Here is a 15,038-nt window from a genome sequence, read left to right on the forward strand (position 1 = left end):
CAAGCTATGAACCAGGATGCCTAGATCCTGATAGAACTCATAACCTCTACAACGTTGGCTCTTAAATATAACACCAAGCAATAGACACAATTGCCCACAGTTTTCAGACCTCTGCACAAACTGGAATGCTCTGCTTATGAAGACACCTGGCCTCGGGCTGGAACGGCTTATTTGGTTTATTGTCAACCTTGAAGCAACAACTATGAGACCCTTCCAGCAACAGAGGGTGGGGTTGAGGGTAGAGTTCTTATTCCCTTTACATCTTTTCCTAGAACTGAAATTGTATACCATGGTACCATATAACCTTGATCTTTTCTCATATTTGTGTTAGAGAAGAACTAGTTTCCCTCCAAATTATTTATGGAATTTTTTACATAATATAGTGCTTCTCTCCAAACTTTATATATATCATCAAAAACTAGGAAGCAGGATATTTCACCTAGAAGATTTTATGCGGAATAGAGGATTTTTTCTGTTGCCCATTCTCTTTCCTTGGTACAGATGTGTGGGCCCTCTATTGAAAGAAAACAATGACTTCAGCATATTGCAAGTAAGAGCAAAGGTTATAGGCTTTTAGTCGCTTTTGTTTACACAAGGAAGAATAACCAGTACATGGTGGTGAGAGGAATTTTAGGCCCTGTTTAGGGGGTTGTCCCAGCGGTCTCCACTAGTGATGTGTCACATGTGTAGACACATGTCTGGGCTACTGAGCAGGTCAAAGTACATGGTAGATATTAAAATGCTAAGATCCTTTGCTGAAATAAATGACTCTTAGTGATTCCTGACATTTCAGTAGTAGTGTATAGACTGAGTTGAAATTGATCCCAAATCTCAGTTTATCAAAATAGGTTTCTTTCCTTCCAGGCACCACCCACTTACGATGCCCTTGTACAGATGGAATATCTGGACATGGTGTTGAATGAAACTCTCAGGTTATACCCAATCGGTGGTAGACTTGAGAGGGTGTGTAAGAAAGATGTGGAAGTCAGTGGTGTGTTCATTCCCAAAGGGACAGTGGTGATGGTGCCAGTCTTTACTCTTCACCGAGACCAGGATCTCTGGCCAGAGCCTGAGGAGTTCCGTCCTGAAAGGTACAGGGAACCCTGGAATGGGGAACCCACCCTCATATTGGAGGATATTCTGATATTTCCTTAGTATAGATGACAAGCATGTGGTTGTACAATTACTTATTTGGACATCTTTTTGCTCTCAGAGGTTTTTTTCTTACTACTAAATGCTCATTCTTTGGTGTCAGTATTTTATAAACTGTTGACTAGAAACAAAGAAAATTATAGTCATCGACAGAACCAATAAGTTAAGATTATCAATAATGTCATGTATCTCCTTATGGACATTTTTCTATATATATAGGTTACTAAAAATTAGGATGGTATTATAATTTCTGGTTTTAAACTGCTTATTTTAATGTAACATTAGACTACAAACTGCGTGCTGTATTTCTGTGTGTGATTATATGTATATGACTTATTTTTTTTAACCACTATCATCTTTCGGGAAATAGGCCTTTTTTCCCTTTAAGTTTTTCTGTCCTCTCTAGCTCTCTGAATTCACCCCCCAGCCCCCACATTCCATGTTTGTAACCCTGGGCCACCCTTCCTGCTAGCCTTAGTGGGAGAGCAGATGCCGTGGACCTGAGTCCTCACCCTGGCAGGAGGAGCGGCCTCCTGAGGACAGGAGCACTCACAGGTCCCATGCTATGTGTGGCTGCAGTCCTGTGCCAGCTCCCACCTCTCTTGGTATCTGGGGTTCATCCAAAGCAAGGTCGTCTGCTCTCTAACTAGCTGAGACATCCTCCTTGGAGGGCTCTTGAGCCTTCTCTTTTGGGAATTCAGAGTCTGGCTTTGGGCAAAGCTTGAATTCTGAAAGAGTTGGTGCTTTCCTATATATTGTATTGGTGAACAAAATTTAGAGTGAACTTTTTAGGGATCTAGACTTTTAGCCCCTGACTCTAAGCTCCCTGATGGCAGAGGCCTTATCTTGTTGTATGGTGTCCCTAGTGCTAGCATCACGTTTACACATACTACTTGCTGAAGGAAGTCAGAATTGACCAAGTCATCTGTATTTTGGACCAGGAGTCCTGGTGGTTCCCACAAGCTCAGCAGTCCCCACTCCTGTAGCTTCTTGAACAGAAACCAGAGAGCACTCCTGGTACTTCCATGTGATTCATTCAGTCGTGAGAGGAAGTGCTTACCTGTGTATGTCAGTACTGGGCCGGGGGTAAGAAATCCACATGTTGAAAATGGCTCTTATGGAGAATTTTTGACACATACACAGGCATATCCTAGAGACACACATCTATGAAATACTTTTAATGCATCACGTGTGCCTATCACCTGCCCAATAACCACTAACCCATATCGGATGCCCCATCCACATGCCATTGTAATCTTTCATCTGATTCCATATTACATTTATGCACATCATCTGCAGTCATTCTAGAATGTTCTCCATAACATAAGGACTTTAAAAATTACCTCACCGCAATGCCATTATCACTTTTCCAAAATCCACGTTTTCCCTTAATATAATCAAATATTCAGGAATCAATTTTGAATAAAATATAGGATTAACCTTCAAGGAATTTATAGCCTCATGAAATTAGTGATTATACTGATTATATGTATCAGTGAGTATGATGACAGTAGAGTAGCATCATATGCCCATGTAAATCTTCTGACTTAAGTTGTTTTTTGGAAGTGAGAAAGGATGCAAGTGGAGAGGGTAGGGACAAAAAGGTAAAAATAGCCCTTTAAGTCATGAGAGGCGGGTTGCCTGGGTGGCTCACTTGGTTAAGCGTCTGCCTTCAGCTCAGGTCGTGATCCTAGGGTCCTGGGATTGAGCCCCGAATCTGGCTCCCTGCTCTGTGGGGAGCCTGCTTCTCCCTCGCCCTCTGTCTGCTGCTCCCCCCCCCCGCCCCATCAAATAATAAACAAATCTATAAATCAATCAGTCAGTCATGGGAGGCATTTCCCCTACTTCCTTTTTCCATGAGCATGCGACCAATGTAAGTGGGAGTGGAGGCAGGAATCTGCCTTTCCTTCAGTCAGTCTCATTTCCCGCTTGCCTTTCAGAGTGTGAACATCACACAACCCTGAATGTAATTCTAGTGTTTAAGATAAATCTTCTTGGGGCGCCTGGGTGGCTCAGTCATTAAGCGTCTGCCTTCGGCTCAGGGTGTGATCCCAGAGTCCTGGGATCGAGCCCCACATCAGGCTCCTCTGCTGGGAGCCTGCTTCTTCCTCTCCCCCCCCCCCCACTGCTTGTGTTCCCTCTCTCACTGGCTGTCTCTCTGTCTGTCAAATAAATAAATAAATAATCTTTTTTTTTAAAAATCTTCTTTTCAACAGCATTCATTTCATCTCAACAAGACTAAATGCTCCCATCGGGTAAGGGAAATGCATAGGATCTGTATTTTACTACTGTCACCACAGAATAAGCATAGCAAGATTTCAATCACCAGCCCCCAAAAGTGTCCTGTGTAGTCCTGGTGAGAATCCCAAACATGTAGCTCTTGTGGTTTTTATGTTTCACTAATGTGTTTCCAACGTGTATGGTGGAACCAGGTTCAGTAAGAAGAACAAGGACAGCATAAATCCTTATATATACCTGCCTTTTGGAACTGGACCGCGAAACTGCATTGGGATGAGGTTTGCGATCATGAACATGAAACTCGCCCTTGTCAGAGTCCTGCAGAACTTCTCCTTCAAACCTTGTAAAGAAACACAGGTCAGAGGGATTGCTTTCTGCATAAGTACTGTTTTACTGTTTTTTTTTCAAACTAAGAGATAAGTAATGGATATGTGTGTCGGGGGGCTCATTTATCCGGAGTTATGTGTTCTGTCAGCCCAGAGAATCTGTTTGGAGTCATGTGTGACCATTCTTCAGCTCTTGAGTGCCATGTCTGTGGTTTCTGACCACTCACCATAAGGGTCATCTAGTCAGTTAGTTAGCTTGACATGATTATGCACGGACCTTTGAACTTGAGCAATGTTTTAAATTTCTTTCAAGTCCACTGAAAGGAAGGAAGCATGTTGTGCATAGTCTTGGCGTGCAGTGATATCATGACATGACTTTTGAAGGATGCGTTCTCCACCATGACTTACAGACGCTTTCATGACCATGGTTCTCAACCTCTGTTTGTACATTGGAATCAGTGGGTTCTTTTGAAAATCCTGACTGAAGAACACCTGGGACACACAGAGGGGAGATTATTCCCTCTTCTAGGAGTGTGTCCCTGAGAGGCAGTGTTCACAGAGATGCCTCTCCAGGAACAAATGAGCTGGCTGGCACGTTTTACTCCCCTGCCTCTCATCACAAACCCAGAGTCACCTGTAGGAAGCAGCACAGTGCCTGTACTGGCTGCCTAACTTGCTTACACTGAGCCCGACCTCCCTATGTTCTGGTGAGACTGCCCTCAGTCAGGCTTGCCTCCCAGCATAGCAGATCCCTTCCCCAGAAGACCAGCACAAACCCTTGCCCACACCATGTCTCCTGACCAGAGAGTTCTACAGGGTGGTGGAGTTGGTGTGAGGTCTCATTTCACAAGCAGATCAGAGCACACCTAGTTAAAACTTGCCACATGCAGGCCAGGGACCAGACATTGGCCACAGCAAGCAAGGAGAGCCTCTGCAGACAACTGGCCTGATGGATAAAGCAGCCAAATCACAACAGCAGAGCACATGCACCACACACCAGTGACACTTCCTGAAGCTCCAGGCCCTGGGTGCTACATGACCTCTTAATCATAAGGCCATTACTTTCAGGAGCAGGAGACAAACTGGGTTTTCTAACACAGAGAAGAAGGCAGAGACTTAGACAAAACACCAAGATGGAGGAATTTACCCCAAATGAAAGATCAAGATAAGGCCACAGCCAGAGATTAAGCAAAACAGATATAAATAACAGGCCTAATGGAGAATTTAAAGCAACAATCATAAGAATACTCACTGGACTTGAGAAAAGGATAGACGACATCAGTGAGGGGCGCCTGGGTGGCTCAGTCGTTAAGCATCTGCCTTCGGCTCGGGGCGTGATCCCAGCGTTCTGGGATCGAGCCCCACATCAGGCTCCTCCGAGGGAAGCCTGCTTCTTCCTCTCCCACTCCCCCTGCTTGTGTTCCCTCTCTCGCTGGCTGTCTCTATCTCTGTCAAATAAATAAAAAATAAAAAGTCTTAAAAAGAAAAGAAAAGAAATCAGTGAGACCCTTACCACAGAGATAAAAGAGTTAAAAAAGAATCAATCAGAGATGAAAAATGCAGTAAATGATTAAAAACAGGCTTGATGCAGTGAACAGCAGCTGGAGGAAGCAGAGGAATGAATTAGTGACCTAGAAGATAATGGAAATAACAGAAAATGATGAAGCTGAACAAAAGAGACAAAAGAATTATGCAACACAAGAATAGATTTAGGGAACTCTGTGACTCTATCAAACATAACATTTGTATTATATGAATCCCAGAAGAAGAGAGAGAAAAGGGACAGAAAATTTGTTTGAAGAAATAATATCTGAAAACTAACCTAATCTGGGGAAGGAAACAGACATCCCGATTCCAGGAGGCACAGAGAACTCCCATCAAAATCAACAAAATCAGGCCAACACCAAGACATGTAATTAAATTTGCAAAATAGGATTGCCTGACGGGCTCAGTCAGTAGGGCACATGACTCTTGATCTCAGAGCATGAGTTCAAGCCCCACATTGGGTGTGGAGTCTACTTGAAATAAATAATAATAATATAGAAAAATTAAAAATATTTTTTAAAAATTTGCAAAATATAGTGATAAAGAAAAAATCTTAAAAGCATCAAGACCAAAGCAGTTCTTACAAGGGAAAACCTGTATGGCTAGCTGGGGATTTCATTTTAGAGCTAAAGGTACCTGCAGATTGAAAGTGATGTGACAGCAAAATATTTATCATGCAAACAGATGTCAAAAGAGAGCTGGAGTAGTAATGCTTATATCAGACAAACTAGACTTTAAAACAGATACTATAAAAAGAGACGAGGGCATTATATAATCATAAAGGGGACAATCCAACAAGAAGATCTAACAGTTGTAAATATTTATGTACCAACATAGGACCACCCAAATATATTAGACATTATAGTGAACATAAAGGAATTAATTGATAATAACACAAGAACAGTGGGGGACTTAAATACCCCACTGACAGCAATGCACAGAGCATCTAAACAGAAAATCACACCCAGTGCACCATGCAATACGTGCTGGGTGTTAACGCAACTAATGAATCATGGAACTTTACATCAAAAACCAGGGATGTACTGTATGGTGACTAACATAATATAATAAAAATATATTATTATTTAAAAAAAAGAAAGAAAAGAAAATCAGCAAAAAAAAAAAAACAATGGCTTTGAATAACACCCTAGACCAGATGGACTTAACATATATTGAGAACATTGCATCCCAAAGCAGCAGAATACACATTCTGTTCAAGCGCACATAGAACATTCTCCAGAATAGATCACATATTAGGTCACAAAACAAGCCTCAGGTAATACAGTAAGATTGAAATCATACCATGCACCTTTGCCGACCACAACACTATGAAAATAGAAGTCAACCACAATAACAAATTTAGACAGATAGTCTCCGCAAATATATGGAGACTAAACAATGCTACCAACAATGCATGGGTCAACCAGGAAATCAAAGAGGACCTAAAAAAAATACATGGAAACAAATTAAAATGAAAACACATTGTTCAAAACCTTTGGGATGCAGCAAAAGCAGTCCTAAGAGGGAGGTGTATAGCATACAGGTGTACCTCAAGAAGCAAGAAAAATCTCAAGCAACCCAACCTTACACTTAAAGGAGCTAGAAAAAGAACAGCACATGAAGTCTAAAGCCAGCAGGAGGAAGGAAATAAAAATTAAAACAGGAATAAATGATACAGAAACTACAAAAACAATAGAACGGATCAATGAAACCAGGAGCTGGTTCTTTGAAAAGATTGATAAAATCAATAAACCTCCAGCCAGACTTGTCAAAAAGAAAAGAGAAAGGACCCCAATAAATAAAATCACAAGAGCTGAGAAATAACAACCAACACCACAGAAATACAAAAAATTATAAGAGAATATTATGAAAACCTGTATACCAACAAATTGGACAAACTGGAAGAAATGGATAAATTCCTAACAACATACAAACTACTGAAACTGAGACAGGAAAAAATAGAAAACTTGAACAGATCAATAACCAGCAAAGAAACTGAATCAGTAATCAAAAAACTCCCAACAAACCAAAGTCCAGGGCCAGACGGCTTCACAGGCAAATTCTGCCAAACATTAAAGAGTTAATGCCTGTTCTTCGCAAACTATTCAAGAATAGAAAAGGAAGGAAAACTTTCAGATCCCTTCTATTAGACCAGCATTGCCCTGATACCAGCACCAGATAAAAACTCCACTAAAGAAGAGAACTACAGGCCAATATCCCTGATGAACATGGGTGCAAAAATTCTCAATGAATACTAGCAAACTGAATCCAACAATACTTAAAAAAAATCATTCACCACGATCAAGTGGGATTTATTCCTGGCTTGCAAGGGTGGTTCAATATTTGCAGATCAATCAATGTGATACACCACATTGATAAAAGAGGATAGGAAAGATATCATTTCAATAGATGCAGATAAAGTATTTGACAAAGTACAACATCCATTCATGATAAAAGTCCTCAACAAGGTACATTTTGAGGGAACATACCTCAACATAATGAAGGCCACATATGAAAAACCCACAGCTAGTATCATCCTTAATGGGGGAAAACTGAGAGTTTTTCCTCTATGGTCAGGAACAAGACAGAGATATCCACACTCACCACTTTTGTTTAACATAGCACTGGAAGTCCTAGCCACACAAATCAGACAACACAAAGAAATAAAAGGCATCCAAGTAAGGAAGGAAGAAGTCAAAGTCTCCCTATGTGCCGATGACATGATACTCTATATAGAAAACCCAAAAGATTCCACTAAAAAACTGCTAGAACTCATCAGTGAAGTCAATAAAGTTGCAGGATATAAAATCAATGCCAGAAATTTCTATACACTGATAATGTAGCAGCAGAAAGAGAATCAAGAAATCAGTCCCATTTAAAATTGCACCAAAACAATTAAGATATCTGGAAATAAACCTAACCGAAGAAGTGCAAGACCTGTACTCTGAAAAATATAAAACAGTGACGAAAGAAATTGAAGAGGACACAAAGAAATGGAAAGACCTTCCATGCTCATGGACTGGAAGAACAAATATAGTTAAATGTCCATACTACCCAAAGCAATGTACATGTTTAATGCAATCCTTACCAAATACCAATGGCATTTTTCATGAAGTTGGAACAAATAAGCCTGACATTTGAATGGAACCACAGAAGAACCCAAATGGCCAAAGCAGCCTTGAAAAAGAAAAGCAAAGTTGGAGGCATCACAATTCCAGACATCAAGTTATATTACAAAGCTGTAATGATTGAAACAAAATGCCACTAGCACAAAAATAGACACACAGGTAAATGGAACAGATTAGAAAACCCAGAAATGAAGGCACAACTATATGGTCAATGAATCTTCAACAAAGCAGGAAAGAATATCCAGTGGGAAAAAGACAGTCTCTTCCACAAATGCTGTTGATTAAACTGGACAGCAACATGCAAAAGAATGAAACTGGACCACATCCTTACATGATACACAAAAGTAAATTCAAAATGGATTAAAGACCTAAATGTGAGACCTGATACCATAAAAGTCCTACAGGAGAACACAGTCAGAAATCTTTTTGACATCATCCATAGCAACTTCTTTCTATATATGTCTTCTGAGGCAAGGGAAACAATAGCAAAAAGAAAAACAAAAACCAATTAAAAAAAAAAAAACTGGGACTTCATCAAAAGAAAAAGCTTCTGAACAGTGAAGGAAACAATTAACAAAACTAAAAGGCAACCTACAGAATGGGAGAAGACATTTGCAAATCATGTATCTGATAAAGCGTTGGTATCAAAAGATGTAAGAACTTATAAAACTCAGCACCCAAAAAAACAATTAAGGAGGGCACGTGTGGTGATGAGCACTGGTGGGTGTTATACGTGACTAGTGAATCATTGAATACTATGTCAAAAACTAATGATGTACTATATTTTGGCTAATTGAACATAATAAAAAAAAAAACAAATAATCCAGGTAAAAAGTGGGTGGAAGACATGAACAGACATTTTTCCAAAGAAGACCTACAGATGGCCAATAGACATGTGGAAAGATGCTCAACATCCCTCATCATCATGGAAAGACATATCAAAACTACAATGAGGTATCGCCTCACACCTATCAGAATGGCTAAAATCAACAACATATCACAACAGGTGTTGGTGAGGATGCGGAGAAAGGGGAACCCTCTTGCACTGCTCCTGGGAATACAAACAGGTGCAGCCACTCAGGAAAACAGTATGAAGGTTCCTCAAAAAGTTAAAAATACGACTACCATGATAGGTATTAAGGAGGGGACTTCTTATGATGAGCACTGGTGTTATGTGTAAGTGATTAATCACTAAATTCTACTCCAGAAGCCAATATTACACTGTATGTTAACTGACTACAATGTAAATTAAAAATTGATACCAAAAAAAAAATAGTACTCCCCTACAGTCCAGCAACTGTACTATGAGGTATTTACCCAAAAAATACAAAAATACAAAGGGATACATACACCCTGATGTTAATAGCAACATTATCTAGAATAGCCAACTAATGGAAAGAACTCAAATGTCCACTGACTGATGAATGGATAAGGAAGATGTAGCATATATATATATATATACACAATGGAATGTTACTTAGCCGTAAAAAAGAATGAAATCTTGCCATTTGCAACAACATGGATGGAGCTAGAGAGTATTATACTAAATAAAATAAGAGAAAGACAAATAAATGATTTCACTCATATTGAATTTAAGAAACAAAACTAATTATGTACTATATGGTGGCTAACTGAACATAATAGAAAGAAAAGAAAAAATATGAGCAAAGGGGAAAAAAAGGAGAGTGGCAAACCAAGAAATAGACTTTTGACTATAGAGAACAATCTGATGGTTACCAGAGGGGAGGGGGTGGAGGGACAGGTGAATAGGTGATGGAGATTAAGGAGTATACTTGTTGTGATGAGCACGGGGAGATGTATGGAAGTGTTGAATCACTATGTTATATACCTAAATCTAATACTATACTACATTAACTAACTGGAATTTAAACAAAAACCTTTAAAAAATGAATAAAAATCCTGATGCCCAGGTCATCTGAGATTTTCTAACATAATTCACCCAGAGCGTGGCTTTAAAAGTGCCCCCATTGAGTCTCATGAGGATGCAAGGTTGAGCATCAGTGGTGTGAAGCACGTCTGCCTGATGTGAAGGACGCCCAGGGTCCAGACCATCCTGGCTACTTGGCCCCGCCTTCTGCAAACCTGACTCCAGTCCAGCTACGCTCCCTTTCCATCCCAGTCTGAGCTCTTGCATGCTCTCCTCCCATCTGTTCTTAATCGTTCCAGGCCTGGTCAGAACCCAAGTCCCTCCCTGGTGCCTCCCCATGCCCCAGATCCCATTCCCTCCTCTGCTATATTATAGGTTACTGCAGGCCCCTGTCATCAGGGAGTCCCCAAACCGAACACTTTGTCATTAATCCATCCACTCTGTTCTATGTTTTCTTTGTACCTAAGAGTGTCTTTAACTCTAGCACCTCATTTTATTCCTTTCTTAAACTCCCACCGGTGCAAGACTGGAGCGTGGGAGTATTCATCCACCACTCATTCAACAAATACCGACTGAGCACCTACTCTGTCATCCAGGGAAGTTCGCAAGTCATTTGAAGTTGATTTAGAGCCCTGGGATGCAAATTATAAAGAATTTTAATTTTAATAATTTAACAAATGACATTTGTGTATAGGCTTGTTGTGTGTGTGTCTGTCTTTCTGCAGGGGAAAGACAGCCCTGAGAGAAAGCAGGGCTCTGGCACATTGGGCTGGGGCAGACACTCCCTGGCTTCACAGGGTGGCAGTTTTCACCCTTCAAGGCAATTTGCTTACCCTTCAGTCAACTGAGATTAGAAGGTGACTCTGCTGGTGGCTCCCGCTTACTTTAGGATAGTCACTGGGGGAGAATGGGGTTAAGATTCACTCAGAATACTGTAGGGTCTTCAGAAACTCACCATTTGCACTACATTCTGTAGAAAACAACCATTGTGCTTCACAAAGAACTCCTGCCATCAAGAATGGATGGTTCCACTAGGAGAGGTGACAGGATCTTTAGCGGGGAGGATGGCCATACGTTAAAATGCGTAATACCCACTCAGGTTTACTTTGCAAGCTTGAACATACACAAAATACACCTGTATTACTTTTGAAAATACTTTGACATGATGCCTAAGAATCTGGTTTAAAATTTAAAAGTTTAGGGGCACCTGGGTAGTGCAGTCGTTAGGCGGCTGCCTTCGGCTCAGGGCATGATCTTGGCGTTCCAGGATCAAGTCCCACATCGGGCTCCTCCGCTGGGAGCCTGCTTCTTCCTCTCCCACTCCCCCTGCTTGTGTTCCCTCTCTCGCTGGCTGTCTCTCTCTGTCAAAATAAATAAATAAAATCTTTAAAAAAAAAATTTTAAAGTTTATTCCTTTTACTTAAAATTAAACCGAAAGGAACACAAGCCAACAAAAGTTTATTGCCAGCCCGATACAGAGTAGGTGCTCAATAGGTATTTGTTGAATGAGTGATGGATGAATACTCCCACCCTCCAGTCTTGCAGCTTACGGAGTAAGATCCCAGATAGATGAATCTAAAAACAGTATTATGTGTTTATAAGTCATTATTGTCCTTCATGTTTCTTGTCTCCTTTGTTTTTGTTGTCAGTAGGGCTTCATTCCTGGTTCTCACGTGCTTGTGTACCTGTTGCAGATCCACCTGAGAACGAGCACTCAAGGGGTTATTCAAACAGAAGAACCCATTGTTCTCAAGGTTGAGCCAAGAGATGGGAGTGGGAGTGGAGCCTGACTTTCCCTAAGGACTTCCCCTTTGTTCTTCAAGAAGCTGTATCTCCCAGATCACCAGAGACCTCAATTTCCTTTGTGAGTAAAACCCAGAAATAAAGATGAGCTTCATGTACTGCCCGTGACGGACAAGTAGGGATTCTGTACGTTCGTTAACTTTCTCCAGTGTCTGTGTGGAGCATTAGATATTGTGGAGAGTAAAGGAGGTGATAATACTTGCCAGAGATGTAGACTCAGCCTGTCTGGTTCACACAGGAGACCCCCAGTTAGTATCATCTACTCCCCTGAGCACTGATCAAGAATAAAACTTTCTCAACAATTTTATCAGCAAACTTTAATGAAAACGAGAATTATTGTCATGACTGTGGTAGTGACATTTATACACGCCTTATTTTGAATATTCTACATTAAATATCCCACTGAGCCAGTCAGTCAACATCTCTTTACAAAAATACTAACAGATGTATTTGTGCACATTAACAGTGAGTGAGAGCCAGTGACTGAATGTTTTGACCATCACAGTCACTGAGTGGATGGAGCTTGTTCAAATTTCCAATGTGATACATTAAGATAGGTGAGAATTAATCCACTGTGACTCTACCCGTGGCTCAGAAAGTATATTCATAGTTGAATTCTACAGGTTTTGAAGTACATGTTTTTTATAACTCTGAATTGAAGCACTTAGATTATATTAGTTTTTTTACTTGAATTTTTTATTTTTTTATAATAATTTTTTATTATGTTAGTCACCATACAGTATATCCTTAGCTTTTGATCTAATGTTCCATGATTCATTATTTGCGTATAACACCCAGTGCACCATGCAATACGTGCCCTCCTTACTACCCATCACTGGCCTATCCCAATCCCCCACCCCCCTCCCCTCTAAAGCCCTCAGTTTGTTTCCCAGGGTCCACAGTCTCTCATATGATTAGTTTTGATTTAATGTTTTCATCTCATCTGCCCTGATGTTCTGGTAAGCAAGGAACATCTTTCTGTCTGTGTTCCAGCCTCAGCTTCCAACTGTCCTGACACAATGAACATCAAATTAGAGATGGTTGATTGACCAGTTGATTGGTCAGAAAGGCTAAAAGCATTTGTTCATTTCCGCTGGTATCAGGAGCTGCACAGGATTCTTCCTTTTCCTTCCCCTCTCCACCCCTTCTTTCCCATCTCCTCTCTTCTCTTATTTTGCCTTCCTTCCTGGATAATTCAGTCCTAGATCCAGTCTGTGGGGCACAGCCAGGTGGGCAGCCCCACACTGGGGGTCAGAGGCAGAGAAGGGAGTCACAGTGACTCCAAGTTAGAAACTGAGTAGGGTAGGGAGGGTGTCCACATGGAGGAGCAGCCTGGCATAGGTATGGGAGCCCAAGGTAGGTGAGAAAGATGCCCACACATAGCGGTGGTCTGGCAAGAGTCCACAATAGGACAGGGTAAGATGATCTCAACATCACCTCTGGGATATTCTTACCAGGGAGGCAGACCTGCAAGAAATCCTCAAAAAATCAGACAAAACCAAATAAAAGAATATCTACTCTTAATCTGTAACTGGTGTGTAATCTTCAATAAAGTCAAGGTCCTGAAAATGATAAAAAAAAAAAAAGAAAAAAACAAGCCCAGATTGGAGGCCCCCCCACCTCACCTCACAGCAAATCAACAGTAATAACAGTTTCAACCTATCCCAGGAAGGGGAACTTTTAAGAGTCCGTCTGAAATTTCCTGATGGGCACTAGTGAATCATCTGCAGGATAGAAACCCTGCAAGTCCATCCCCCAGAAAGAAGGTGTCCTGACCTGATACAATCCTTTCTTTTCCCTCTGTGCACTTCTTGCCCCACCCTCCCTATAAAACCTTGCATTTTGTACACTTCCTGGGAGCAGCTGCCTATTTGCCAGGCGGGATGGTGCCAATTCATGAATCCCTTAATAAAGCAAATTAGGTCTTCAATTTGATTGCTGGAATTCTTTCTTTAACAAAAGCTTTAACTTAGACAAAGTCAGTGTTCCAGACTGAAGTAAAGAGGCTAAAGAGGAGTGAAATGTAAAATCAGTGACTGAGTGAAGTCCTTCTGCTATAAAGGACATTGTGGGGACATCGGGGAAACAGGCTCTGATGGTTACTTGGCAGTAATGTGTCAATGTCCACTTCTTGATTTGAGGGAGAATATCTTTGTAGGAATTACAGGGGATTATGAAACATCAGGCCAGCAATTTACTCCGAGATGGATTGGGACCATACTTCTCGGGAGAGACTCTTCCGGAAGCTTGTGATTGTTCCCAGGAGAAGTGGGTCACAGAAGCAGCTTGGGCGTACACAGCTCTCTCCATCCCTTGCCTTAGTCTGACTGGTTTGTTTTTTTTTTCTGGTTGAAAACAGCATTTACATGATTCAGATTTAACAAGTTTTGGGGGGATTCCCACTCAATGTCAGACATTGTGGTAGATATTGACACACACATATGCACACATGTACACTTAACTTCTTCAGTGATATCACACTACATGTTACTCTTCCCCATTTCTGTTGGTTAAAATGAGAAAAATGAAGAATTTGGGCAGATCTGGAACTTCACTGACGAGATGTAAACAACAGTAGGAGATAATGTTGTGTGATGGTTGGAAGAGAAAGTTCCAGAGCGTCTGGGTCTAAATCCTGGGTCCTGTCATATAATAGTTAAGTGATCTTGGGCAAAATACTTAATTCCTCTCTCTATTCCTCAGCTTTCTCATTGCAAATTTCAGATAATATCTGCCTTACAGGGTTGCTGTAATAATATGTGATAATATATGTACAGCACCTGGGGTTAAAAAAAATAGAAAGCCCAATTTAGGAATGATTAAAAATAAGTATTAGTGAGATTCCTGCTTGTGCCTATAAATATAATTTTTTAAGTATTCAGTTGCTGAAACAGAATAGTTTTAAATTATAGTTATTTATTTTTAACGTTTCTATACACGAACAATGAGACTGAAGAA

The 15,038-nt window shown here is 40.7% G+C and overlaps 1 protein-coding gene across 2 annotated transcripts in view; it reads left to right on the plus strand.

Moving 5' to 3' along the window:
- The window catches only part of LOC103669999 (cytochrome P450 3A12-like), a 41,165-nt gene extending 28,870 nt beyond the window's left edge, over nucleotides 1-12,295 (plus strand). For both annotated transcript variants that reach the window (XM_008698388.2, XM_008698389.2), the window contains 3 exons: nucleotides 865-1,091; nucleotides 3,585-3,747; nucleotides 11,972-12,295. In XM_008698388.2, the coding sequence (XP_008696610.1) occupies nucleotides 865-1,091; nucleotides 3,585-3,747; nucleotides 11,972-12,067 (486 nt within the window). In that variant the 3' untranslated portion in view covers nucleotides 12,068-12,295. The remainder of the gene's footprint in view (nucleotides 1-864; nucleotides 1,092-3,584; nucleotides 3,748-11,971) is intronic.
- Nucleotides 12,296-15,038: the final 2,743 nt, after the last annotated feature.

Source organism: Ursus maritimus, unplaced genomic scaffold (assembly GCF_017311325.1).
Source record: "Ursus maritimus isolate PB19 unplaced genomic scaffold, ASM1731132v1 scaffold_2, whole genome shotgun sequence".
NCBI classification, from domain to species: Eukaryota; Metazoa; Chordata; class Mammalia; order Carnivora; family Ursidae; genus Ursus; species Ursus maritimus.